Source organism: Eschrichtius robustus, chromosome 20 (genome assembly GCF_028021215.1).
Source record: "Eschrichtius robustus isolate mEscRob2 chromosome 20, mEscRob2.pri, whole genome shotgun sequence".
NCBI classification, from domain to species: domain Eukaryota; kingdom Metazoa; phylum Chordata; class Mammalia; order Artiodactyla; family Eschrichtiidae; genus Eschrichtius; species Eschrichtius robustus.
Genome location: NC_090843.1, coordinates 12215777 through 12242048, shown reverse-complemented (window position 1 = coordinate 12242048; position 26272 = coordinate 12215777). Strand labels below are relative to the sequence as shown.

At 55.3% G+C, this 26272-nt stretch overlaps 2 protein-coding genes and 1 non-coding gene across 3 annotated transcripts; all 3 read right to left on the bottom strand.

Moving 5' to 3' along the window:
- Positions 1-2150: 2150 nt before the first annotated feature.
- Positions 2151-2252, bottom strand: LOC137755722 (U6 spliceosomal RNA). Its single transcript, XR_011072105.1, has one exon. It is a non-coding gene; the product is annotated as a U6 spliceosomal RNA (small nuclear RNA).
- A 4842-nt stretch (positions 2253-7094) lies between these two features.
- On the bottom strand, positions 7095-13731 carry SLC25A10 (solute carrier family 25 member 10). The gene is made up of 11 exons (XM_068531706.1): positions 13555-13731; positions 11395-11514; positions 10712-10826; positions 10584-10632; positions 10287-10328; positions 9343-9386; positions 9124-9194; positions 8748-8840; positions 8365-8442; positions 7398-7454; positions 7095-7309 (listed from the first exon to the last, which is right to left on the bottom strand). The coding sequence occupies exons 1-11, from the start codon at positions 13645-13647 to the stop codon at positions 7208-7210; spliced, it is 864 nt and encodes a 287-aa protein (XP_068387807.1). The 5' UTR covers positions 13648-13731; the 3' UTR covers positions 7095-7207.
- A 3425-nt stretch (positions 13732-17156) lies between these two features.
- On the bottom strand, positions 17157-25367 carry MRPL12 (mitochondrial ribosomal protein L12). Its single transcript, XM_068531707.1, has 5 exons — positions 25171-25367; positions 24392-24578; positions 24137-24220; positions 17645-17779; positions 17157-17547 (listed from the first exon to the last, which is right to left on the bottom strand). Exons 1-5 carry the CDS (start codon positions 25242-25244, stop codon positions 17431-17433), a joined length of 597 nt encoding a protein of 198 aa, XP_068387808.1. The 5' UTR covers positions 25245-25367; the 3' UTR covers positions 17157-17430.
- Between the last annotated feature and the right edge of the window lie 905 nt (positions 25368-26272).

Genomic DNA, 26272 nt, shown 5'->3' with positions numbered 1-26272 from the left:
TAATTTCTTCCTCCCTGTAGTCATTCACAGGTGGGCCTGGTCAGGATGTTTCTTGTGAGCTAAACAAAGGTATTTTAGCTTAATGCTCATTACCTGGGAGGCAGGATTCCCAGAGATGGGCCATTATGTATAATTTAAGCTTATAGGCAACATCCCTTTAGTGATTAACGTGTAATAGAATACAAAAGTTCTTCCCTATTACAGTGTGGCTGTGAGGACGGGACACAACGGGATGGGTGTCCTTAAGGGTCACAGGTGTGGGCAAGGAGAGGGCAGGATCCCCACTCCCCTCAGCCCTGAGAAGGGGTCCTCCTGGCCACCGAGCATGGATCTGAGCTCCAGGGACAGACCCCCAGCTTGTAGCACCAGCAGGACAGCAACTTGGCCATGAGGACAAGCTGCACACCCCCCCAGCCCCTGCCACTGCCAGGCAGTTGGATGGTCTGGAAGGCTGCTGCCCAGCCCCCGGAGATGGGGAGGGCAGCTGTGGGAGCCGAGCTCAGAGCAGCCTCCCAGAGGTGGTACTGGGCCCCTGGGTGCTGTGTTGGGTGCCCCTTCCACTGCTTTCTGGTCCCTCCAGCTTGTCAGCAGTTAGGAGGTGGGGGAGAGGGTGGTGTCAGAAGGAGGGGAGGGGAACAAAACCAAGTGACTCCTCTTTCCCGGTGTTTCCATCATCTTTTGGAAACTAATATCTCTTGTAAAAAATAAATACTTTCCAATGACTGGAGATTCTTCCCCCTCACTTCTGTTTTTTATTTTTTCTGTTAAATTTAAGCAACGTGGGGAAAATACCTGGTGGCCATGGTTGTTCTTCTAGGGAGGGGTCAGGGCCCGGGTTTGGCTGGAAGGAAGTAAATTATCCCCAGAAAACCCTACTGTGTGTGCAAATTTGTATTGTGGTGAACCAACTCGAAACAAATATTTATAAAGACATAGACTGACCATTGGCAGTAACAAGGGAGCAAGGCAGGGAAGACCTGGATGGCCCAGCCATGTCCCTGGGTCGGCTGGTGGAGGCCAGCTCCCTTCCCAGGCTACCCGCCCTTACCTGCTCCATCTGGCCCTCTGTGCTCCTTTGGGCTGAGTTCAAGATTCACGCCTCGTCCCCAGCTGTCCCAAATGCCAGCAGCCTCATTCCAGGATCCAAAATTCTACGAAGGGCTGGTTCAAAGGGCTGGAGCAGGGACTTTCCTGGTGGCGCAGTGGATAAGACTCCGTGCACCCAATGCAGGGGACCTGGGTTCTATCCCTGGTCAGGGAACCAGATCCCACATGCACGCCGCAACTAGGGAGCCCGCAAGCTGTAACTAAGACCCGGTGCAACCAAATAAATAAATATATTTTTAAAAAAGGGTGTGGGCCTGAGCAGGATAGGCACTTGTGAGGAGTGTGTACATCAAAAAGATGTCCTCACGTCCCCGCATGTCCCCAAAGTCCCCAGGGTCCATCACATCAGTGTGGCTCTCTGACCACCTCTGGCTCTGTGGGCGCGGCACCTGCATCCCTCATTTAATGTGGTCCTTGCATCAACCCAATTCTTTTTTCCAAGTTAAATATACTCATCTCCCTTCTAAGCAAAACATGTAATAAATACGAGATTTAACATTTTTATGAAACATTATAAATGATGACATATGTTGTGATCCCATCTTTTTTTTAATAAATTGATTGATTGATGGATTGATTGATTGATTGATTGGCTGTGTTGGGTCTTCGTTGCTGTGTGTGGGCTTTCTCCAGTTGTGGCGACCGGGGCTACTCTTTTTTGCGGTGCGCGGGCTTCTCATTGCGGTGGCTTCTCTTTTTTGCAGAGCACAGGGCCTAGGTATGCGGGCTGCAGTAGTTGTGCCTCGCAGGCTGTAAAGCGCTGGCTTAGTAGTTGTGGCTCAAGGGCTTAGTTGCTCCGCGGCATGTGGGATCTTCCCAGACAAGGGCTCAAACCTGTGTCCTCTCCATTGGCAGGCGGATTCTTAACCACTGCACCACCAGGGAAGTCCCGGTATGATCCCATCTTAACGAGAAGTTTTCTTTCTGTGTCACCTACACCCACACCGGCTGACGAGGCATGGATAGACATGGAAGGATATTTTTATTTGTTTTGCTCTCTTCTCTCCACCATTCTGTATTGCTTGAATTTTTTTTTAAATTGAAAAAATACGGACTGATTCACAAATCTGCGTGTCACCCTTGCACAGGGTCATGCTAATCTCTGTATCATTCCAATTTCGTATATGTGCTGCCAGAGGGAGCACCAGACAGCATCACTGAGACACAGTCTGATGTCAGAGATAAACACAGCTAGATGGGAACTGCAAAGGGCAGCTTCTAATCAGCACTATACTCGCAGTGGGGACAATTCCACGGTGAATTGAACTCAATTTCGATTTGTGTGGCGGTGACGTGTTTTAAAGTGAGAATGTGGGAATTGGGAGGGGTAGCTTAGTGGAGTCAGGCAGCAGACAGTTAAAGCATGCAAGGGCCTGGACCATGAGACCCCCATCTGGTTCATTAACAGCGCTTGTCCAAGGTAAGCCTCTGTTTTCCCAGAGACCCGAGATGCCCGTCCTCAGGTAGCAGCTGGAGTCTTCTCAGGTGGGCACTTTAAGGGGGGCTGGAGTCATCCCGGGGATGCGGCTTGAGCTGTCGGAAACCAAGGCTTTCTAGGCCTGATGCCGAAGCAGGCTCAGAGGAACCTGGCTAGAATTTGGTCAAGGAGTGAAAACCTTGGTTACCACATACCATACAATCCCTCCATTCAAAGTGCACAATTTGGGCTTCCCTGGTGGCGCAGTGGTTAAGAATCTTCCTGCCAATGCAGGGGGCAAGGGTTCAAGCCCTGGTCTGGGAAGATCCCACATGCCACGGAGCAACTGAGCCCGTGAGCTACAACTACTGAGCCCGCGTGCCACAACTACTGAAGCCCATGTACCTAGAGCCCGTGCTCCGCAACAAGAGAAGCCACCGCAATGAGAAGCCCGTGCACCACAACGAAGAGTAGCCCCTGCTCACTGCAACTAGAGAAAGCCCGCGCACAGCAACAAAGACCCAACGCAGCCAAAAATAAATAAATAAAATAAATAAATTTATTTAAAAAAAATAAAGTGCACAATTCAATGATTTTTAGTATATTCATAGAATTGTGCAACCATCACTAAACCACATTTGGAACATTTTCATGACTCCAAAAAGAAACCAGTCTCCTTCAGTAGTCACTCCCCACTTCCTCACACCCCATCCCGGCTCCTGGCAACCACTAATCTACTTCCTGTCTCTGGATTTGCCTGATCTGGACACTTCATACAAATGGAATCACATAATAATATGTGGTCTTTAGTGACTGGCTTCTTCCACTCAGCGTAATGTTTTCAAGGTTTGTCTATGCTGTGGTGTGTCAGTGCTTCATTCCTTTTTATGGCCAAATAGTATTGCATTGTACAAAATATACCACATTTTACTTATCTGTCAGGAATGGACATTTGGGTTGTTTCCACCTTTTTGGTGTTATGAGTAACGCTGTCCTGAAGATTCCTGTGCAAGTTTCTGTGTGGATGTGTGTTTCTAAGCCCCTGTAGCAACCGGCCCAAACTTGGCCAATAACTGCCAGCTTCCCTAATTTCTGCCTCCGCTTCCAGCTCAGGACCAACCAGAGAAAGCCAAGTAGGCTCCCCTAAGCAACCACACAGGTTGCAGCACCTCCAGTTGGCTGCCCACAGCTTCCCCAAGCCCACTCGGGGCGCACCTGAGCCCCCCTTTCACTATGAAGCTGTCCCCTTCTCTGCCTGCCTTTGAGTCTCTGCCAACATGCAAGTGACGGGGCTGTCTCCCTGCTAGAGCAAGCTGAGTACACAGCCCCGCTTGTTCTCATTTGCGTGGTCGTTCATTTCTACAAGTTTTATAGTTTCAGCTCTGTGATCCATTTCCAGGCGGTTTGTGCATGTGTGTGGGAGGGTCCAAGCTCATTCTCCACGTGGATGTCCAAAACCATTTGTTGAAAAGACTGTCTTTCCCTGCTGCCTTGTCTTGGCACCCTTGTTGAAACTTCTTGACAACGGATGCTCATTGTGTAACTTTTTATAAACGATCGTCTTTCTTTAAGGAAGAAAGGTGGAGATTGAGTCATGAAATGCTGAGCTTGCTTCCCTGCCAGAGTGTAAAATCCATCGCTTCCTTACCTGGGGTCAGGTGACCTGCAGGTGGGGCCGGCCCACTGCTTAGCTCACCTTCTCAGGCTGGTTCTGAGCCCACACAAGTGGAGAACTCCCCGGGGAAGGGCCTTGCCCCTGACCTGCCCCAACCTTCCTGCTGCCCCGGGTCTGCCTCGTTTTCCCTCCTCTGTGCCCCTGTCCAGGAAGCTGGGCCTCTGCAGGGCGGGTGGGCAGGCACTGTGCCCGAAGCCCACCCCAACGGCCCACCTGGAAACCTAGCGTCCCTTCACTACCCTCTGCACCCCGCCCTGCAGTGCCCCACTCCAAACCAGACGGGGCTCCTCCCCCCCCCCCGCCACACGCTGGTCCAGGGAGTGCCACGTAAACTGGTTGGGCTGGAAGGAGGCTGGTGAAATGCCAACTTCCCGGCTTGCCCGGGCACTTTCGCAGGCAAGGAAAGAGGATCCCAATGCTCCAAATCAAAGCAACTTTTAAGGACCGAGAATGTGGCCCTGTGTGGTCATTTCTGAAATATGCTGCCTTTTCAACTTGCCAGGGGTCCGAGAGAAGCAGCAGCCTGCCCCACGAACAGTCACGTGCCCTCGCCCCTCCTGCTTTACAGCGTGGGCTCTGGGTTCCAACCGCTTCAGCGGGGCTCCAGCCTGAGCGCGGGGGCAGCATCAGGCCAGACCCAGGGCGAGGCTCCTTGTGGCCCCCCGCCCACCCACACGCCCAGGGCCCAGGAAGTCTGGCCCACACCCCAGGCCCCCACACCGACCATGCATTTCCAGGCCAGTAGCTGCATCGCGCCCAAATGCTGAGGCGGGACATGCACTCCATACCCTGTACAGTCGCCCAGAAATGTGACCCTAATCCAGATCTATCTGCCAGTTTTAGGAAATTCATAGATGGAGGAAGGAGCCAAATGTGACAGGAGAGGCAGCCGGATCAAGGACCTGGCTTATCCCGTGAAGAAAGGACGCGGAGGGGACGCCGGCAATAGAGAGACGTGAGTAGGAGACCTCAGCTGGACTGGATTCAAACAAAACCAACTTCTTAACATCATGCATGTGGCAACCGGGAAATCTGATGATGGTAACATGGGACACTTTTGTTTCTTACCTATTAGTTACTATTGTAGTTACGTTAGATTTTCTTAAAGACCATTTTCAGAGACTTGTGAAGTATTTATCTATAAATGACAGGACGTCTGGGATTTGCTTCCAAATAATCCGGGGTGGGGAAGGGTCTGTGGGGTGTGAACACCTCAACGTGAGCCTGGTGAGAGCTCACCGCTGAGGCTGGGGTGGGCATGTGGGTAGTTTGTTGTTTTTTAAAATAACAGCTTTGTTGAGATATAGTGCTTGTCAGGTTACAGAGCTATGCAACTATCACCACGACCTAAAATTCTTTTTATCTGCTTGAAATGCTCCACAATTCTCCTTGCTTCACGGCTAGGGTGTCAGGGGCGTTGATGTCTGAACGAACTGCCCAGGGCATCTGTCCTGTCCCCTGGCTGGGGCAGCTTCCACCTGTCCTGGGACATCAAAAGGCCTCAGGATGGTACTCACACCAGCTCCTGCCCCAGCCTGTCTGAGGGTCTGCAGCCCACAGAACCAGGGTCTCCCAGGCCCATCTGGGCTTGCTGGACAATAGGCCAGTGTCCAAAAGCCCAGGGCTCTGACTCAAGGGGGCACCTCTAGGGAGACCAGCCAGTCCTACTGGGAACTCTCATCCCCAGGGGGCTTGTAGCACCAGGTGCTTGCTGGGAAGGGGCAGCCCTGTGGGATCCACAGTGACCTGGATCTAGGACCTCAACGCTGACCACCCCTAAACGTGCAGGCCCTGCTCTCCCCCCAGCCGTCTGTCCACAGGCGATCCAAGTGTATCCAGGCAGGGCTGCAGCTTCTCCCCTGCTCTGGGCCCTACTCCTCCGTAAACCCAAGAGCCCTCCTTGGAGGGTGCAGAGGATGGTCTTGTAGCCCGCGACAGCGAGGCAGACTAGTTAGTGGCCTGGACACAGAAACCAGACCCAGCACTTCACCGTCCTTTATTAACACCCCTGTGGGGCGACGTGGAAGCGCTGGCCACTTGCTGGGGGGCGGGGGGTGTGGCACAGTGGCCAGGTGACTGGGGGAGGCAGACAGATGCAGCTCCCAGCCCATATGCAGGCTGCTGTGGCAGCGGAACCTGGGGGGTGGCGTTTTGGCTGACCAGCTGCTGGGGACCTTGCAAGTGACCGCTGTGTAGACAGGAGCCCCTGTGGACATGCCAGTCCTGCCCAGGGAGCCAGGAGGGGACACTGCACGCTCCGTGAAGACAGCAGCCGCCTGCTGGCACTGAGAGGTTTTGGTGAAACTGACTGTTAAAGCAACTGGGGATGGGCTGGACCGGGGGAGCAGGGGTGTGGGGCACCTGCGGGTCACACCCAGACCCTCCCTCCTGGGTACTCGTTCTGCCCTGGCCTGGCAGCCGTGGGTGCGCAGCTACCTTTGAGAACATCATAAAAGCTATGGTCCCTCTCCTGGGATGAAAGTGCAGGTGCACGTGTCATTCGGTGAGTGATGCTGGGGGTCCACACCCCCACTCTATCACCCAGGTCCTCAGTGGAAGCTGCTGGAAGACAGTGCTGGGGGCCCTGGGCTTAGTGAAAGGAAGAGACTTCAGGGGCTGGAGACCCCAGACCCCAGAAAGCCTGGACAGCCTGCCCCTCCCAACTCCAGGGTCAACTGCCTACTTGGGGAGAGAGAAAACTGAACCTGGGGCCTAGGCACCTCCCTCCGAGGGAGTCACTGGTGTGCAGAGGAGGCCGCTGGACATCAGGTGGGGAGAGCCTGGGGTGGGCAGCAGGGGGTGGAGGTGTGGGCAGCAGCTCCGGAGGGGACGACGGTCACTGGGCTGGCCAGGCAGGCTGGGGCGGGGGTCCTGAGCCAGGGAGGAGGGGGCCGGAGCACGGCGGGCAGGTGCTGGGCTCAGGGCAGCGCTCAGCTGCTGACCCTCCAGGACTCTGGAAAAAACCGAGGCAGGGGGCTGGGCATGACCCAGCTGCTCCCACGGCCACATCAGGACGGCACTTCGATGCCGAAGTGTTTGCGAAGCTGCTCCAGAAACACAAACGTGAGCACGGTGTGGGGCATGAGGCGGATGCCGGCAGGCACGAGGCCCTGAGGGAGAGAGGCGGGGGACGTGAAGACAGCCCTGGAGGGAACCCCCCTGCCCCGCCCCCCTGCCCCCGCCACGCCCCTGCTTAACCTTGTAAAAGGCCAGCGGCCCAAGCTTCGCTGTCTCCATGGCACAGTGCAGAACACCCTGCAAAAAATGCAAGATAATGCAATAAGATGGAAAGCTGCTTCTCGAAAGGCGCGAACGCCCACCCCCACCCCCGCACCTGATGGCGGGCATGAGTGTGCAAAACAGCCTGGAAGTTCAAAGGTAAACATGGGAGGTGGGGTCGGCAGGCACAAAGGTCAAGGGCTGCCCTGCCCACTAACCGGACAAAACTAGAATCTGCAAGCACACCCAGGGCCAGGCTGACCTGCCAGGCACCTACAGTGCTTGAGCGGCTGCCATAAAGACACGAAGACACCGTGAGTGATGGAGGGAGCCTCGGACAGGTGCTAGGCCCCAGGCGCTGGACCTGCCGACCTGCACCGTGCTGAGTTTCACTGACTGCAGTGACCCAACTGCCTCTGTTAACGTGTCAAAGAATCTGATTTAAAAACACACACGGGTGGCTTCCCTGGTGGCGCAGTGGTTAAGAATCCACCTGCCAATGTAGGGAACACGGGTTCGAGCCCTGGTCTGGGAAGATCCCACATGCCGCGGAGCAACTAAGTCCGTGCGCCACAACTACTGAGCCTGTGCTCTAGAGCCCACGTGCCACAACTACTGAAGCCCGCACGCCTAGAGCCCATGCTCTGCAACAAGAGAAGCCATGGCAATGAGAAGCCCGCGCACCGGAACGAAGAGTAGCCCCCGCTCGCCACAACTAGAGAAAGCCCGCGCTCAGCAACGAAGACCCAACGCAGCCAAAGATAAACAAATAAATAAATAAACTTATTTTAAAAAACCAAAAACACACACAGGGCCCAGGCTGCTGCAGGCCTGACGGCAACTGGGAGGGATGCAGTCGTGGGTGGAGAAGCAGAGCCTCGTCCACACCCGGGCACAAGGACACAGGCTCACCCAGCAGCAACAGCAGGGCGGGGCCCCCACTCACCTGATACTCGCCCTTGGCGTTCATCAGTCGGGTCTTCAGCACGTCCAGGGGCTGGCACAGGAATGTGGCGCATCCACCCTGGAAGGCAGGTCGTCACCAATGGGTCTGCCAGGCAGGGCGGGTGGGCACCCCTCACCCGCCTCACCACAGGCCTATCCTGGACCCCCAGGAGTTGTCCCCAGGGCCATGGGGGACAACAGGAACAGTCTCGGCCTGGGCTCTGGGGGATCCATGGACTCCTCCCCAGGACCCTGACGCCTACTAATGCAGCCTGAGAGGGGCAGCCACCAGACTTGCCAAAGCCTCCTGCCGTTCTGAGCCCTTGCTCATCCCAGGCGCCCTCAGCTCCCAAGGCTGGTCAGGGCCCCACCTCCGCCACTCACCGCGATGAAGCTGGCGATAAAGTGAGTGAAGATGCTGTCGGACAAGTACCCCGTGCTGAGAACCAGCTGCTTGGCTTGGTCATAGCAGGACAGCTGTCGGGGGAGGAGGGATGGTCACGGCCCAAGGGACAGCCCACAGCTCGGGGGAAGACAGATGGGGCCCACAGTGACACCAGCTGGACTGACCAAGTACGTGCTCTGTGGGTCACCTACCGTCACCGCACCTGGGTGGACGGATGAGGCCCAGACCGGCCTGAGCCCACTTCCCTGGCCCCATGTGTGTTCGTGCCCACTGCCTTCCTATGGGACCTCTCAGAGGGCTGAGGCCAGGCCCCCCCAGATGCTGCCCGAGTCCCACCCCAAGCGGAAGCCCTACCTGGCCCACGGTGACCAACATCCCTCGACTGGACGCCATAGTTGCGCCCGAGAACAGCTTCTTCAGACCCTCTGTCGGGGAAAGGGAAGAGGTTGGGTGCCCGGCCCAAACCCCTCCGGCCTCCCCCCAAGTCCTTAACAGCGCTCTCCCTAGGCCCGCTCCTGGGTCCCAGTTGGAGGCTGCCCCAGCCCCCACCGTGCAAAGGACCTCCCCTCTCACCTTCTCGGGCCACGCGGTACAGGCCGTCCAGGGCGTGGGCGTAGCTGCCGGGGGACAGAGAGTGGGCCCATGTGAAGCTCTCCCTGACCACTGGCTCCCTTGGGAAGGTCCTCCCCATCACAGGCCACGCCCCCATCACAGGCCACGCCCCCATCACAGGCCAGGAGGAACTCAAAGTGCCATAGGGGCCAGAGAACAATGGCCTTTTCTGACAGCTCAGAGCAGTCTCCCTGCTCATTGGACCTCAGGGCCTGAAGAGCCCGAGTTCCACAGGAAAACACCCTCTCTGGGGGGGGCTGCCAGCTCTGAAGCTAGTCCTGTCTGCAGGCCGTTACCAAGGGCAGGAGGATGGGACGCCCTGCCGGGCCCCCTTCCCAACCCCGTCACTTGGTCCACCTTCCCCACAGCCTATGCTCTGGCCAGTGAGTGGCCAATGGGAGCACCTGGAGCCACACTTCTCCCTGAACTGGCTGATACCAACGCCCAGTGTTTGACTACAGCATCGGTCCATAAACAGGGCCTCAGAATCCCCCGTGTCTTAGGTTTCACGCAAAACGGTGTTTTTACCACGAAAACAACCACCCAGCTCCCAAACCCTTTTGAAGACCAAACTCACTTAAACTTCTAAACCACCCTTCATGCAAACGTGCACAGGTGCAAGAGGGAGTAGAGAGTGACCAACCCCTGCCCACCTCCCAGTCCAGCCCCCAACCCCGGGGTCCTCCTACAGGGGAAGAAGAACCCAGAGGTCCTGGAAGTCCCCTCAGGATTCCAGAACAGACGCTCACAATGTATGTTTCCAAAGGCCGTCAGCCGGCCGACCTGCTCCACGTGACCCCACAGGAGCGGTGCCCTGCTGGAGTCCCCACCGGGTCCTGGCAGAGCTGCTCAGGGGTCTTCTCAGCCCCGTCCCCAAAACCCCCGGGGCACACCATGCTACTCACTTTCGGCGCTGATTCTGGGGCAGCTTCACGTCGTTCTGCATCCTGAAACAAGCAGAGGGTTCAGGGGGCGGCAGGGCCAGACGCCCCACAGACCCCAGCAGGCGGCAGAGGCTCCCTCTGGCAGTGAGCAGCCGGCCCCGCCCAGGGCTGCCCCGCCACAGGCTCAGCGCCATCCCCCAGCGTCCCAGACCCTGAGGTCTGAGTGGCTTGTTCCAGGCAGAACACACTGAGACCCCAGCGAGTGAGGCCAGCCCCACCAGGGGACAGCAAGACCCCAGCCTCGGGGACCGCACTGACCTGACGTTGACCATGTCCGCGGGGGTCCCCACGAAGCCGCCGATACAACCTGTCACAACAGCCAACATGTGACCATTGGCAAGGCCCCCCGCCCCACCTGCCCCGCCGCTGCCCACCCGGCTGCTCACCACTGATGGAGCCCAGCAGGACCTTCTTGTAGAAGGGCAGGGGGCCCTCGCTGCCCTTGGTTACGTGGTCCCGCACGGTCTCGTAGATGGCAAACCGAGTCAGGGAGTAGGTCATCTGGGGAGAAAGGGCCCAGCTCAGAGGGCGCGGGTGGAGGGACGGCGCTGGGCACCCCCCCACACCCCTGGCCCTCCAGGGCATGGTCATCACCACGTGGACCACAGGGACACCCAGGGACCTCTCGGCCAGCAAGCAGCTGAGCCAATCCGCGAACCCGGGGCTGGCTGAGCCCAGGCCCCGCACCCTCCTCTTCTCCCGCCTCGCCCCTGCCAGCGTCAGTATCCCCATCTGTAGGCGGCGGTCTTGGGCCGGCTGTGAGAGCATGGCCAACCCTGTGCAAGGCAGAAGCACATCTCACACTGCCACGCCCTGCACCCACCCGGGGGCTGCTGGCTCCCCAGGCCTTGCGGTTCCTTCCTCATAAGCAGCCTTGAAAAGGAGAAAGTAGCTTCCATGCCCACAGGGCATCCACGGTGGGCAAGAGGCGCGACTGGCCTGGGGGAGGCCAGCGACCCCTCTGCCTCCTTGGGCTGAGTGTGGGCTCTGGAATCAAGACCTAAGGGACCCCTGGCCGAGAGTCCCACCCACCCACTACCCCGGGAGGTGGGGAGCCCCCCAGAGGTACCTGTCTGCACAGGGAGGCGCTCAGCCCATTGTAGAGCGCCAGGACGCCGTCGGAGCGCACCACCTGCAGCGCCATACCCGTCATGCGCAGCTTCACCTCCTGCTGCGTCTGCAGATGCACCTGTGGGGAAGCGGGTCGCACCTGCTCAGAGCTGTGGCCCATCTGGAGCCCACCAGGGCCAGCTCTGCTCTAAGCCCTTTTCCACAATCTTCCACCTTTACATGCTGAGCCTGTGGGCCAAGTGCTACCAGCACCCGCATTTAAGAGACAGGAAACTGAAGCCTCCTAAGGGCACCAGCCGGGGAGTGGAGCCGGAACTCAGTGTCCACGTCTGGCGCCAACCTCTTTTTCACACCATGATCTCACAAGAGAAAATACCAGCCAACATGTGAGCCCAATTCCACCTGCCATGGGGTGGAGTCGTCAGCTCCACCCTTTAGACGAAGACACTGGGCAACTCCAGGGGCCCACTTTGTAGCCTCGCCTGCCTCTCGAGAGAGACAGAGTTAGGGGGGCTCAGAGTTGACCTGGAGAAACACGGGAGACTCGGAAGAGGTGGGTGAGAATCCAGGGGGCGCACAGGGGGAAGGGCGCCTCGGAGTCCATCCCTGCAGCACACTCTCCAGCCAAGTCAGGTCCTGGCTGGACCCGCTGAGGCAAGTTACTGATTCTTCTGCCTCAGTTTCTCTCAGTGTGCTGTGAGCCGGGAACAGAGGGCCCTGGGCCTGGGGGCAGGGTGGCCACACAGCAGCCTCCGTGAAGGCGAGAAGCCACTGTGAGGGTTCAGCCAAGACGTGGGGCAAACGGAGAGATCAAGGAGCTTTAAGATACTTTTTCCAAAGACGATGCCGAGAAGTAAAAACCCTGGCAGGGCCTCCCCTGCCGGTGGCCTCCATGGCTGCCGGCACTGCCCGCTTCACCCCATCACAGGACCGTGTGCTCCCTGGGCCAGAGGGCAGCCACATTCCTGTGTCTGCCGGCCTCCCAGACTCCCACCCCTGCCCCAAGCGCTCTGCAGCAAAACAGCACCTGGGTGGAAGGCAGGGGGCAAGGGGCAGTGATGCCCCAAGGAGCCTTGGACAAGTGACTCTAGGCTGGCCCAGGGCCAGGGAGGGCTCCAAGAGCCCCTGGAGGCTGTGTCCACATCCAGGCAGAGACAGTGAGCTTGATCCTCCCGAGCCTGCGATGGGGGAGGGAGGAGGGCAAAGGGACCTGTACGGGCATCCAGAAAGTAAAACAAAACAGGCATGAGAAGGGGTTCCTCTCTCCACAAACCAAAAAGCACCTTCCTACCTGGCCCTGCTCTGCCAGGCCACGTCATGGGCCCTGGGGGCTACCAGGAGCCATGCAGGCCTCTCCCAGGTCTCTGAAATGCCAGAGGGGCTACCAGCTTCAGCCCCACCCCCAACATCTGCTAATCCTGCCTTTCCTGGTGGCCAGGCTTGAGGGATGGCTGGGTCAGCCCAGGACACAGGTGCCAATCCCTCCCAGGGGGCCAATGTGGGGTGCAGGCTGCTCTGGGTGGGGATAAGGAAGGGAGGGGGTGGCCAGGAGGCTCTGCCCTTGCCAACAAGGCCCCACAAGACCACAGCCCAGGTTCCCTGGCCCAGGGCCCACTGGCCAAAATATGCTTTGTGCCTCTGGCCCTTCTTTGTTGTTTGTGGTGACAAAAGGGCAGAAAATTGGCCTGCCTCAGGGACAAGGGAATCTCTGTCTTGTTCTGACCCATAAGGATTTTTTCAAAAAAACGTAGAAACAGTGTGATTGCTTCTCGCTGAGAGAAACAATCACCTTCACTGGGCAGCACCTGCATGCAGCCTTGGGATCATGGCTTCCAGGTGCCCACCTCCCAGGAAGAAGCAGCCCAAAGCAGGGTTGCCGGCCACATCCTTCCCCCGTCTCTCTGTGTGTGTGCTTGGCACCCAGTAGGCAGAGGGAGCGCGTGGTCCTGCCGGGGTGCCTCCAGCTGCGCTCAGAGAACCACTCCCTCAACATGTCAGCCGGGAGAACGAGTGTCCTCAAAAGTGCGGGGGAAAGTGCCTCAGAGAGGCCAAGGGACCAGTCCAAGGTCACACAGGTAGCAGAGTGGGGAGCGAGGGGCACCTCCGCCGCCCGCTCCACGCAGAGCTTCTCGGCGGGCCCTCCCAGCACCGCACTCACCTTGACCAGGTCCAGCGGGTGCGTGCAGCAGGCGGCCCCGCACGACGCCAGCCCACCGAAGTACCAGCGCGACACGCGCGCCTCGGCCGCCATGGCCCGGATGCCGCCGCCACCGCCGTCGAGGAGCGCAGGCGTCCGGCCCCGACACGGCCCTTGAAGCCCGGACACAGGCCCCGCCCCAGCCCCGCCCCAGCCGCGACCCGGCCCGACCCGGCCCGGTCCGGTCCGCGCCGCCGTCCGTTCAAAGGGCCGCCGGCCACCCGCGCCCCGCACAGCCAATGCGCCCGCGCGGCCCGGGGGAGGGGCCTGAGGGGCGTGGCTTGTAAGACCCCGCCCCGAGCCCGGGGGCGGGTCCCGCGCCTTAAAGCGGCCGCGGCCCGGCAGGTCAACCTAGTGGGCCCCACCGAGCCGCTTAGGGGACCCCCACTGGTGCGGGCCGCGCGAACCGCAGGGAGCTAGCGGGTGAACCTCCCTCACTCCCCCCAGGGACCTGCGTCCTCCCCCATCCTGCGCCGGCCAGCCCGCGGGGCCGCCCTGGAGCCTAGGGCACGTCTGCTAGGGTCACGGCCCGAGTGGCCTGGGCGCTCTGCCAGCCCCCACCCCTCCTAGAGGCCTGCTTCCCGCAAGTGCCCGCCCCCTGCCGCGGCCCTGGACTTGCACCCAGTGTCCCACCCCGCGGCGCAGGCTCCGGGACGCGTAGAGCTGCTTAGAGGTTGCGGCAAACCTCCTTAGGACCAACCTGCGGATTACAGGAAAACTAGGGACAAAGGCAATTCGGAGAGACTAGCCGCCCCGCCTACCCACCCCTCCCAGAACGCCCAGCCGAGTCCAGCCTTAGGCCTGCTCTGACCACACGGCCCCAGGCAGCTACCCTGAGGCGGCTCAGGAGAGGGGTTCTGGGCATGGGGGCTCAGGCTCCTGGGAGGCAGCAATCAGCAAACTGCCTGCTCCGGCCTGGCCCCAGCAGGAGATGCACACCTCCCAGCAAACCGGAAGTGCAGGTGTGCAGCTAGCCCAAAGGCGCACCTGTCAGGCAGAGAAATCTGAGTCCCCAGGGCCGCTTTTGGGTGGGGCCACATGGATCTCGGGGGAGGCAGCGCCAGAGACCCCTGCACTAGTAAGGACCTAAGTCCTGCTGTCCTAGCTTGGCCACTGCAGCCCCCACCCCAAGGGAGAAGGGTGACGGGCATCGGGGAAACAACTCCTGGCCCCCTGGGCCCACCGAGCACCCTGAATAACAAGTCCAGCCTGGTCTCTGAGCACCCAGGGATTCTCTGTGAGAGGCATTAGGTGCCTGAGCAAACCCTGCTGTCTATTTGCTTAAAGCAGCCACCTGGAGACTAAGGAAACTGTGTCTTCCAGAACCCCAGGAGGCCTCTGACCCCTGTCATCAGTTGGGAGCATGAACAGCTGGCTCCAGGAGATTTCCACCCCAGAAATGCCAAGGAGCCCGGGGTGGGGCAAGGGATAGTGCTATGCTGAAAGGGCAGTTGGAAATGTGGGAGGAATCCTGGAAAATGGGAAGTGCCCCAAGACTGGAGCACCCTTTTTAGAAAAAGGTGGATTGTGCAAACTATAGGTCAAGGAACTCAAAAAGATCCCAGTCTAATTTTCAAATGGATCCTAAAGACTTGTGCAGAAGTCTGAGAGAGTGATGGGGAGGTCAGGCAAGGGCTTAAGGACAGGGCTGCCAGGCCAGGCCTCTTTGGGATCTGGTGTCTGTGCTGCGGCATTTACACATTTCCTCTTGGTGCCTGGGCAGGGAGGATGGAGCTACGTGGGTGGCCTGGCAGACGCCAGGGTCCCTGGAATTGGCGGGGAGGGGGGTGGGGGTGTCTATGGGGGTGAGAAGCACGTGAGTCAGCTCTGGATCTCCCACTGCTGTGTCCTCTGTGACCATTTCATGAGCCTGGACGAGGGCCAAATCCTACCAGGCTCCAATGGAATCTTGTAAGGTCTTGCATGGGTGTCAGCAGGGCAACTCAGGATACCCAGCAGACCCACCTCCCAACGCCAAGCCTAAGGGCCAAGTGGGCTCCAGGGACCCAGGGCGATCCCCAGTGGCACACTCCACCTATTTCCGGGTCTGAGACACTTTAGGGCCACCAACAGGCTGGAGCAGATCAGGGGGAGGTGGAAGGGCCAGGACCCCCAACAGGAGGCCTGGGCCAGGGAGCTGCCTGGGAAGGGAAGGCCCGGGATCTTCACAGAGCCTTCAGGTAGGACTTCGAGGTCAGGTGGGAGCACCATGGCAGCATCCCATCTGTTGTATGCAAGGCAGGAGGAGTCGGGCCTGATGGTCCCAGAAGTGCAGTCACCCCCAGCATGGAACAGAGGGCCCCATCCTTGGGGTGGGGGTGAGGGGAGCCCCAGTCGTCACACCAGCTGCCCTGGAAAGATGGAGGAGCTCAGAGCACAAGCGGCCTTTCCAGGTCACTGGTGGGGGTGGGGGAGGCCCCGTGACCACGCACGTCTGGGCTGGGGGGTGTCCCTGAGCCCGGGACCACTCCCTGCCCCTAGAAAAAGGCAGCAGGATCAGCAGGCCACACCCAGCCCCAGGTGACCAACAGTCCCCTCTGCTAAGCAAAGGCACACCCAGAGATCTGCTGCTGGCGAATCAGTAACCTCATGGGCCACAGGCTTGGCCAGTGGGGCTCTCTGGTCAGGGGGCTGCCTACCCTGTCCTTGGACCCTTCCTACAATGAGGGCCAGCAGGGGGCACGTCCTCAGGGAGGACACCTAGGTGGCGTGGGGGATGCTGGGCACACCCACCTGGGAGCCTGGCAGCTCCCAGGCCTGTCCAGAGCCGTCCCACCCAGAGGGTGGCATTCCCAGACCTAGTGTCCCCTTCTGGTCCCTCAGAGCCAAGGGAGGGGGCTCCAGGTGGGACCTGGAGACCCAGGCCAGAAGGGGTGGGCCCCCGTGGGTCACAGGAACTATGTGCCTTCCCAGAGTGGACACTCAAAAAGCCCTGCAGCCACCCGCCCTCCCGCTCTGCCCAAAGCCCCAGGGGCCTCCTGCCATGGGCCAGTGAGGAAGGAATCTACCGCCCCCTCCCGGGCCCTGTTGAGATGGAGCTTCCCCAAGAGAAGGAAGACAAGGGTCCTTGGAGCAAGAGGGCACTAGGCAGGGCCTGCAAGCTCGGGCGGCCACTGCCATCTGTAAACGCCACTCTGGCACCAGGCCACCTCTCTCACCTCACCCCTGGCTCCATGACACAGCTCCCTGAGCCCCCTCTAAGGGAGCAGCTGACACCCCCAACTGCTGCAGGTTGCAAAACACATCCTCCCGCCTGCTGGGCAGCCTCTCACAGGGCTGCTATGCCCACTTACGGTACACACCTCACTCCCACCTGCCCAGGCCAGGGGCTGCATGTGCTGTTGAAGACCGCCAAAGTTTAAGGGCAAGGAGTTCCACAGGCGCCCCACACCAGCTCCTAGGTGAAGATCTGGTACCAGCCACGCAGCAGCTGCTGCCCCTGCAAGCAGGACAGGCAATGCCCAGAGCCCCCTGTGCTGCCTCTGGGCTGCTGTCTGCAGTGGGATCTCAGAGGACAGCCCCCTGCATATAGTGCCCACCTGACAAACAACTCCACACACAGGGCCTGGACAATGCATTTTTCCCAGCAGCCACAGCGGGGCATGTACACTTTTGGTAGTTTCTAGAGTCCTCCCTGGGGCTGCACGGGCAGTGGCTGCCCCTCCCTCCCCATCTCAGCAGGTCCATCCACATCTGTCCCAGAACGGAGTTGGCCATGTGGTGCGGGTGCCCAGTTCTGCTCTGAGGCCACTCTGTCCGCTGAGCCTGGGTGCTTCGCGAGCAGCAGGTAGAGCCCCACTCGGGGCCCGGGACCCCTGTCCACAGTCCTCTGGGCGGCTACTCCAGAACCACGGTGCCGCCCACTGCCTCTAGGGCTGCCTTGATCTTCTCGGCCTCGGCCTTGGCCACGTTGGCTTTGATTTCCTGAGGCAGGGATTCCACCAGCTTCTTTGCCTGCCAGAGAGCAAAGTCAGAACCTGGCCTGGGCCTGGGCAGGCCTGAGAGCTGTCAGTGACGGCGGAAGAGGGCTGTGCATTGCACGGAGCCTCACCTGGACGAGGTTGATGCCCTGGACGAAGTTCTTGATTTCCTTGATCAGCTTCACCTTGTCCACGGGTTTTGCCTCTGTCAGGCGGACAGTAAAATGCGTCCGTTCTTTTTGTTTGGGGATGTCTTCTTCTGCTGCCTGGGGGAGGGAGGGAGGGAGAAAGCGGGTGGCAAGATGAGAAAGGACAGAGTGAAGCAAGCAGATTCACTCCCGGGCCACCCTGTTCTGTAACCCCAAAGGCAAGGCCCAGGCCGGCTGCCCAGAAAAGCCTACGATTCCAGTGGGAGGCCACAGCAGGCCAGGGAGACCCAGGCTGCCCAACTGGGTGCTCTTCCTCCCTCATCCACTCCGCTCCATCTCTCCAGAGGCTGTTCGAAAACTGCCTTCTGTCCCTACCACCCAGCTCTCTAGTTTCCTTATCCTTTAAAAATTGTAACTTACGGGCTTCCCTGGTGGCGCAGTGGTTGAGAATCTGCCTGCTAATGCAGGGGACACAGGTCCGAGCCCTGGTCTGGGAAGATCCCACATGCCGCAGAGCAACTAGGCCCGTGAGCCACAATTACTGAGCCTGTGCGTCTGGAGCCTGTGCTCCGCAACAAGAGAGGCCATGATAGTGAGAGGCCCACGCACCGCGATGAAGAGTGGCCCCCGCTTGCCGCAACTAGAGAAAGCCCTCGCACAGAAACGAAGACCCAACGCAGCCAAAAATAAATAAATAAATAAAATTAAAAAAAAAAAAAAATTGTAACATACGAGACAAGGAAGAGTGACACCAAAAGTGCTCTGCACATAAAATAACGCTACAGAAAAGCAGTGCTGGTGCAGTGGTCAGCGAAGCCCAAGGTTACATACTGATGACAAATGTACAGCCAGCTTCAGCTCCACCAAGTGACCAACAATGGGACGACTGGGCGTGACAGAGCTCCTACTGTCACGAGTGAAGACTGCAGCGCCCCTAGAGCAGGGACCACATGACCCAACAGCCTGGGGCAGTCCTGGTTTGGGTCTGCTGCCTAATTATTAACAGCACCCCTTTATTCTTAAAAGCGCTCCAGTTTAGACAAGTTACACAGTAATTCTCTCTCCTTGCTCCAAATGTTCAGACTGTAAAGCCACCTTCCAGTTCATGGTGGGGGGAGGAGCGTGGACGACGCTGGTGGAACCATCAGACACATCTGGGACGTGGGACGCTCCACAGGACCCCTGACCTGGTTTCCTTAGTAGGTGGTGGCTGGGGGGAGGGGGTTGAGGGCAGCGACCCAGATTTAAGAGGCTTGAGAAACCCAACAACCAAATGCAACACACAGACCTTGTTTGGATTTGAGTAAACCGACTGTTTTAAAGAAAGTCTAGAACTATGAGCAAAACTTGAAAGGGCTGGGATAGAAAACCCTGCTAATTGCATTTGTTGTGCAAAAAAGCTCACAGCAACGTAAGGAAACACCTGTGCTTTCAGCGATGGATGCTGGTCAGAATGGATGCTGCAGCACACGAGGCAAAACAGGTCCGAAATCTGCCTCAAGCTTCAAGAGACGGGAGAAGCAAATATGGCAAAACCTTTATGATTATTGAGGCTGGGAGATGGATATATGGGTAATTGTATTATTATTCCTCCTTTCGTATATAAGTTCGAGACTTGTAACAAAACAAGCAAAAAAACAAGCAAAAGCTAAGAGAATTCAGCACCACCAAACCAGCTCTACAACAAATGCTAAAGGAACTTCTCTAAGTGGGAAACACAAGAGAAGAAAAGGACCTACAAAAACAAACCCAAAACAATTAAGAAAATGGTCATAGGAACATACATATCAATAAATACCTTAAACGTGAATGGATTAAATGCTCCAACCAAAAGACACAGGCTTGCTGAATGGATACAAAAACAAGACCCATATATATGCTGTCTACAAGAGACCCACTTTAGACCTAGGGACACATACAGACTGAAAGTGAGGGGATGGAAAAAGATATTCCATGCAAATGGAAATCAAAAGAAAGCTGGAGTAGCTATACTCATATCAGATAAAATAGACTTTAAAATAAAGAATGTTACAAGAGACAAGGAAGGAAACTACATAATGATCAAGGGATCAATCCAAGAAGAAGATATAACAATTATATATATGCACCCAACATAGGAGCACCTCAATACATAAGGCAACTGCTAACAGCTATAAAAGAGGAAATTGACAGTAACACAATAATAGTGGGGGACTTTAACACCTCACTTACACTAATGGACAGATCATCCAAAATGAAAATAAATAAGGAAACAGAAGCTTTAAATGACACAATAGACCAGATAGATTTAATTGATATTTATAGGACATTCCATCCAAAAACAGCAGACTACACGTTCTTCTCAAGTGCGCACGGAACACTCTCCAGGATAGATCACATCTTGGGTCACAAATCAAGCCTCAGTAAATTTAAGAAAATTGAAATCATATCAAGCATCTTTTCGGACCACAACGCTATGAGATTAGAAATGAATTACAGGGGAAAACACGTAAAAAACACAAACACATGGAGGCTAAACAATATGTTACTAAATAACCAAGAGATCACTGAAGAAATCAAAAAATACATAGAGACAAACGACAATGAAACACGACGACCCAAAACCTATGGGATGCAGCAAAAGCAGTTCTAAGAGGGAAGTTTATAGCTATACAAGCCTACCTCAAGAAACAAGAAAAATCTCAAGTAAACAATCTAACCTTACACCTAAAGAAACTAGAGAAAGAAGAACAAACAAAACCCAAAGTTAGCAGAAGGAAAGAAATCATAAAGATCAGAGCAGAAATAAATGAAATAGAAACAAAGAAAACAATAGCAAAGATCAATAAAACTAAAAGCTGGTTCTTTGAGAAGATAAACAAAATTGATAAGCCATTAGCCAGACTCATCAAGAAAAAGAGGGAGAGGACTCAAATCAATAAAATCAGAAATGAAAAAGGAGAAGTTACAACAGACACTGCAGAAATACAAAGCATCCTAAGAGACTACTACAAGCAACTTTATGCCAATAAAATGGACAACCTGGATGAAATGGACAAATTCTTAGAAAGGTATTACCTTCCAAGACTGAACCAGGAAGAAACAGAAAATATGAACAGACCAATCACAAGTAATGAAATTGAAACTGTGATTAAAAATCTTCCAACAAACAAAAGTCCAGGACCAGATGGCTTCACAGGTGAATTCTAGCAAACATTTAGAGAAGAGCTAACACCTATCCTTCTCAAAATCTTCCAAAAAACTGCAGAGGAAGGAACACTCCCAAACTCATTCTATGAGGCCACCATCACCCTGATACCAAAACCAGACAAAGACACTACAAAAAAAGAAAATTACAGACCAATATCACTGATGAATATAGATGCAAAAATCCTCAACAAAATACTAGCAAACAGAATCCAACAACACATTAAAAGGATCATACACCACGATCAAGTGGGATCTATCCCAGGGATGCAAGGATTCTTCAATATACGCAAATCAATCAATGTGATACACCATATTAACAAACTGAAAAAGAAAAACCATATGATCATCTCAATAGATGCAGAAAAAGCTTTTGACAAAATTCAACACCCATTTATGATAAAAACTCTCCAGAAAGTGGGCATAGAGGGAACCTACCTCAACATAATAAAGGCCATATATGACAAACCCACAGCAAACATCATTCTCAACGGTGAAAAACTGAAAGCATTTCCTCTAAGATCAGGAACGAGACAAGGATGTCCACTCTCACCACTATTATTCAACATAGTTCTGGAAGTCCTAGCCACGGCAATCAGAGAAGAAAAGGAAATAAAAAGAATACAAACTGGAAAAGAAGAAGTAAAACTGTCACTGTTTGCGGATGACATGATACTATACATAGAGAATCCTAAAACTGCCACCAGAAAACTGCTAGAGCTAATTAATGAATATGGTAAAGTTGCAGGATACAAAATTAATGCACAGAAATCTCTTGCATTCCTATACACTAATGATAAAAAATCTGAAAGAGAAATTATGGAAACACTCCCATTTACCACTGCAACAAAAAGAATAAAATACCTAGGAATAAACCTGCCTAGGGAGACAAAAGACCTGTATGCAGAAAACTATAAGACACTGATGAAAGAAATTAAAGATGATACCAACAGATGGAGAGATATACCATGTTCTTGGATTGGAAGAATCAACATTGTGAAAATGACTATACTACCCAAAGCAATCTACGGATTCAATGCAATCCCTATCAAATTACCAATGGCATTTTTTACGGAGCTAGAACAAATCATCTTAAAATTTGTATGGAGACACAAAAGACCCCGAATAGCCAAAGCAGTCTTGAGGGGAAAAAATGGAGCTGGAGGAATCAGACTCCCTGACTTCAGACTATACTACAAAGCTACAGTAATCAAGACAATATGGTACTGGCACAAAAACAGAAACATAGATCAATGGAACAAGATAGAAAGCCCAGAGATTAACCCACGCATCTATGGTCAACTAATCTATGACAAAGGAGGCAAAGATATACAATGGAGAAAAGACAGTCTCTTCAATAAGTGGTGCTGGGAAAACTGGACAGCTACATGTAAAAGAATGAAATTAGAATACTCCCTAACACCATACACAAAAATAAACTCAAAATGGATTAGAGACCTAAATGTAAGACTGGACACTATAAAACTCTTAGAGGAAAACATAGGAAGAACACTCTTTGACATAAATCACAGCAAGATCTTTTTTGATCCACCTCCTAGAGTAATGGAAATAAAAACAAAAATAAACAAATGGGACCTAATGAAACTTCAAAGCTTTTGCACAGCAAAGGAAACCATAAACAAGACGAAAAGACAACCCTCAGAATGGGAGAAAATATTTGCAAACGAATCAACGGACAAAGGATTAATCTCCAAAATATATAAACAGCTCATTCAGCTCAATATTAAAGAAACAAACACCCCAATCCAAAAATGGGCAGAAGACCTAAATAGACATTTCTCCAAAGAAGACATACAGATGGCCACGAAGCACATGAAAAGATGCTCAACATCACTAATTATTAGAGAAATGCAAATCAAAACTACAATGAGGTATCACCTCACACCAGTTAGAATGGGCATCATCAGAAAATCTACAAACAACAAATGCTGGAGAGGGTGTGGAGGAAAGGGAACCCTCTTGCACTGTTGGTGGGAATGTAAATTGATACAGCCACTATGGAGAACAATATGGTGGTTCCTTAAAAAACTAAAAATAGAATTACCATATGACCCAGCAATCCCACTACTGGGCATATACCCAGAGAAAACCGTAATTCAAAAAGACACATGCACCCGAATGTTCATTGCAGCACTATTTACAATAGCCAGGTCATGGAAGCAACCTAAATGCCCATCAACGGACGAAGGGATAAAGAAGTTGTGGTACATATATACAATGGAATATTACTCGGCCATAAAAAGGAATGAAATTGAGTCATTTGTTGAGACGTGGATGGATCTAGAGACTGTCATACAGAGTGAAGTAAGTCAGAAAGAGAAAAACAAATATCGTATATTAACGCATGTATGTGGAACCTAGAAAAATGGTACAGATGAGCCAGTTTGCAGGGCAGAAGTTGAGACACAGATGTAGATAACAGGCATATGGACACCAAAGGGGGAAAACTGCGGTGGGGGGGGGGAGGGGATGGTGGTGTGCTGAATTGGGCAATTGGGATTGACATGTATACACTGATGTGTATAAAATTGATGACTAATAAGAACCTGCAGTATATAAAAAAAGAAACAAACAAAACAACTAATACTAAACTTTCATTGGGTTATTTGTATGGAAATATGTTAATATAAATGTTTCAGACATTACATGACATTTAAAAAAAAAAAAAAAAAATTACAAAAAACCCAAACCAAACCATACCCAAAATTAGTTTGTGGACTCAAGTCTTCTGGTTTCCACAAAGAGACCCAAACTTGCCCCAGCTATCCAGAGGATGGGGCTGCCCCTCACCTCCCCCACTCTCTGCTCCAGACCGACATGCTCCATGGCCCACGTGCCTGCCATCCCTCTGCCTCACTGTCGTCCTCAACTCCTCAAGTTTTCCCTCAGGGTCACCTCCTCATTGCAGCCTTCTTTGAAACTGTAACCCTCCCCATCTCTTAAGTTTCTTCCTTTTTCTTTTCCCCATTCTGTTTGATACAATTTCTTTTTTTTTTCGTTTCCTCTCCTTTGGCTGTTCCCTTTCTACTAGGAACGTGGTCTTCATGTGGGCAGGGACCTGCACATCCTTGGCAAGGAGGAGGTCCCAGGGAGGCTGCAGGGGCACCCACAGCCAGAAAGCGCACACAGACCCGCAGGGTGTGTTTGGTTGACACAGGAGCCAGATTAGGGACGAGGAGAGAAACCTGGCTACGTGAGGTGAGGCAAGATGGCAGCTGGACACCAGAGAAACACCTCTTTGTGCATGGGACACCAGCCTGATCTCACCTCGGGGGCTGCTGCGGCAGGGGCAGCACCAGGCACCATGCCACCCATCGGCATGAACCCCACATCCTGGATCTTCAACGTTTTCTGCAGGAAGAGAAAGGCAGTTTCAGGAGCTGGCCATCACACCCAGACACGCTCAGGGACACGCCTGGCAAGGTCCTTGCATTCATGGAGCACGCTTTGGACAATTTAGCAAACTCCCAAATACCCCAGGAAAGGGCCCCAGACCTCCCTACCCGGCCTGAGCCATGATACCTTCAGGAGCTCGTTGAGGTCTGAGATCTCCAGCAGCGTGAGGCTGGCAATGTCCTGGACCAGCTGCTGGATCTTGGGGGGGTACTCCTTGGGGGTGTTATCCAAGGGGGCACCAGCAAGGGCCTCCCCCCCTCGATGGCTGCTGCATCTCATCAGGCGCACGGAGCAGACACGAGGTACCTGTTGCCTAACCCCCATTCAAACAGTCATCAGCCTGGCACAAGCAGGTGACACGGACCAGGCAGGTAGGTGCCATGAGCTCAGAAGATCTAGCTCCTTAGTCCTGACTCAGGTTCTCAGACTCCAGGGTCCACGTGGATAACAAAGGGATTTCCCAGCTACTTTATGTCCTTCAAAGGGCCTTAGAAACCCACATAACTGTATGCAGACACGCTACCCACGACGTTGTTTCCGGCTTGGATGAACTACACCAACCCACAAAGGTAAGGCAATTACTTGAATGCATTTTGCGGCACAAAGCCTTTCAGAACCTAGGGCCCCTGGCGGTAGAACGCCAGATCCACTCATGGAAGTCCAACCACGTCACTGTGCTGCCGGGGAAACTGAGGCTCGGAAAAAATCAGGGACCGGTCCAAGGTCATCCAGGGCCACCCCGGAACTATCGGCGGCCCCCGCGGTTAGGGGATCGTCAGGAGGGGGCCCCGCGCCCACCACCCCCGTAGGGACCCACCGAGCCCGGGGTGGTCCCCCGCCCGCGGACGCCGCCCCGACCTGCACCCTCAGTGCCCGCCTGCCCGGCCCTCGGCGGCCTGCGGTACCTGGCGAGGCGGAGGGCGGCGGCTCGAATCCTAAGACACGGCCCCCATAGGAGGCTTGCGGCCGCCGGCAGCATCGCTCCGTAAGCGAGAAGGTCACACGCGGCTCCCAGTAGGAGGGACGCTCTAGCTGCCCGGACCGCCGAGCATACGCGCTGGGGGAGGACGCTCTAGCCGCCAGGGCCGTCGAGCATACGCTGTGGGGAGGGCGCTCTAGCCGCCAGGACCGCCGAGCATACGAGCTGGGTGTTGGGGGAGGACGCTCTAGCCGTCCGGGCCATTGGGCTTAGGACCTGGGGGATGACGCTCTAGCCGCCCGGGCCATCGGGCATAGGCGCTTGGGGAGGACGCTCTAGCCGCCCGGACCATCGGGCACAGGAGCTGGGGATGACGCCCTAGCCGCCAGGGGCGCGGAGCAAACGAGCTGGAGGAGGACGCTCTCACCTCGACTTGCCTCCTCTCGCTCCCAGATTACCCCGAAGGCGGCGGCCGGGACAGGCGCAGAGCCTCGTTGGCGGCGGCCGGACAGCGGCTGGCTTGGGCTCTCCGCCCCGCGGGGCGAATGAAGCCCAGAGAAGACTGAGCCCCGGCGTGGGGTCCGTCCGAGTCGGGGAGGCGGGCTGGACCCCCCGGGCAGTCCCACTAGGGACGACCGGCCGGGACCGAGCCCTGTTGGACGGCGCAGTGATGCCTGCACCCGAGCCCGGGCTCGTGAAGTTTGCGCTGCCGCAGGGCGGGCTCGAGGGTCCCCAGTTCCCTTTCTGGGTAGCTCCGCCCCGGGGGCCCGGCCGTTCGTGGCCTGTGGTCACCTGGCGGCAGGAGCGCCCCTGCCCTCTGGGCCGCCTTCTCCTCGGTTTCCTCCTGTACCTAAACGGCTGCCTTTCCGGCCAGCACGGGAGCACGTTTTGTCCTTCCGTCCTGGCCGCCCTGGGAGCGAGGCCGCCGCCCTCCGCCTGGACCAGACCCGCAGGGAGCTCGGGACTCGGCTTACAGCGTCTGCTAAGGGTTGTGATTGAGGCCGGAAGGGGTCAAAGATGGGGTCCTGGGAGAAGAGAATTTGTAAGCCTGGGCTCTGTCTCCACCTGCCAGAATCCTCTGCACTCCT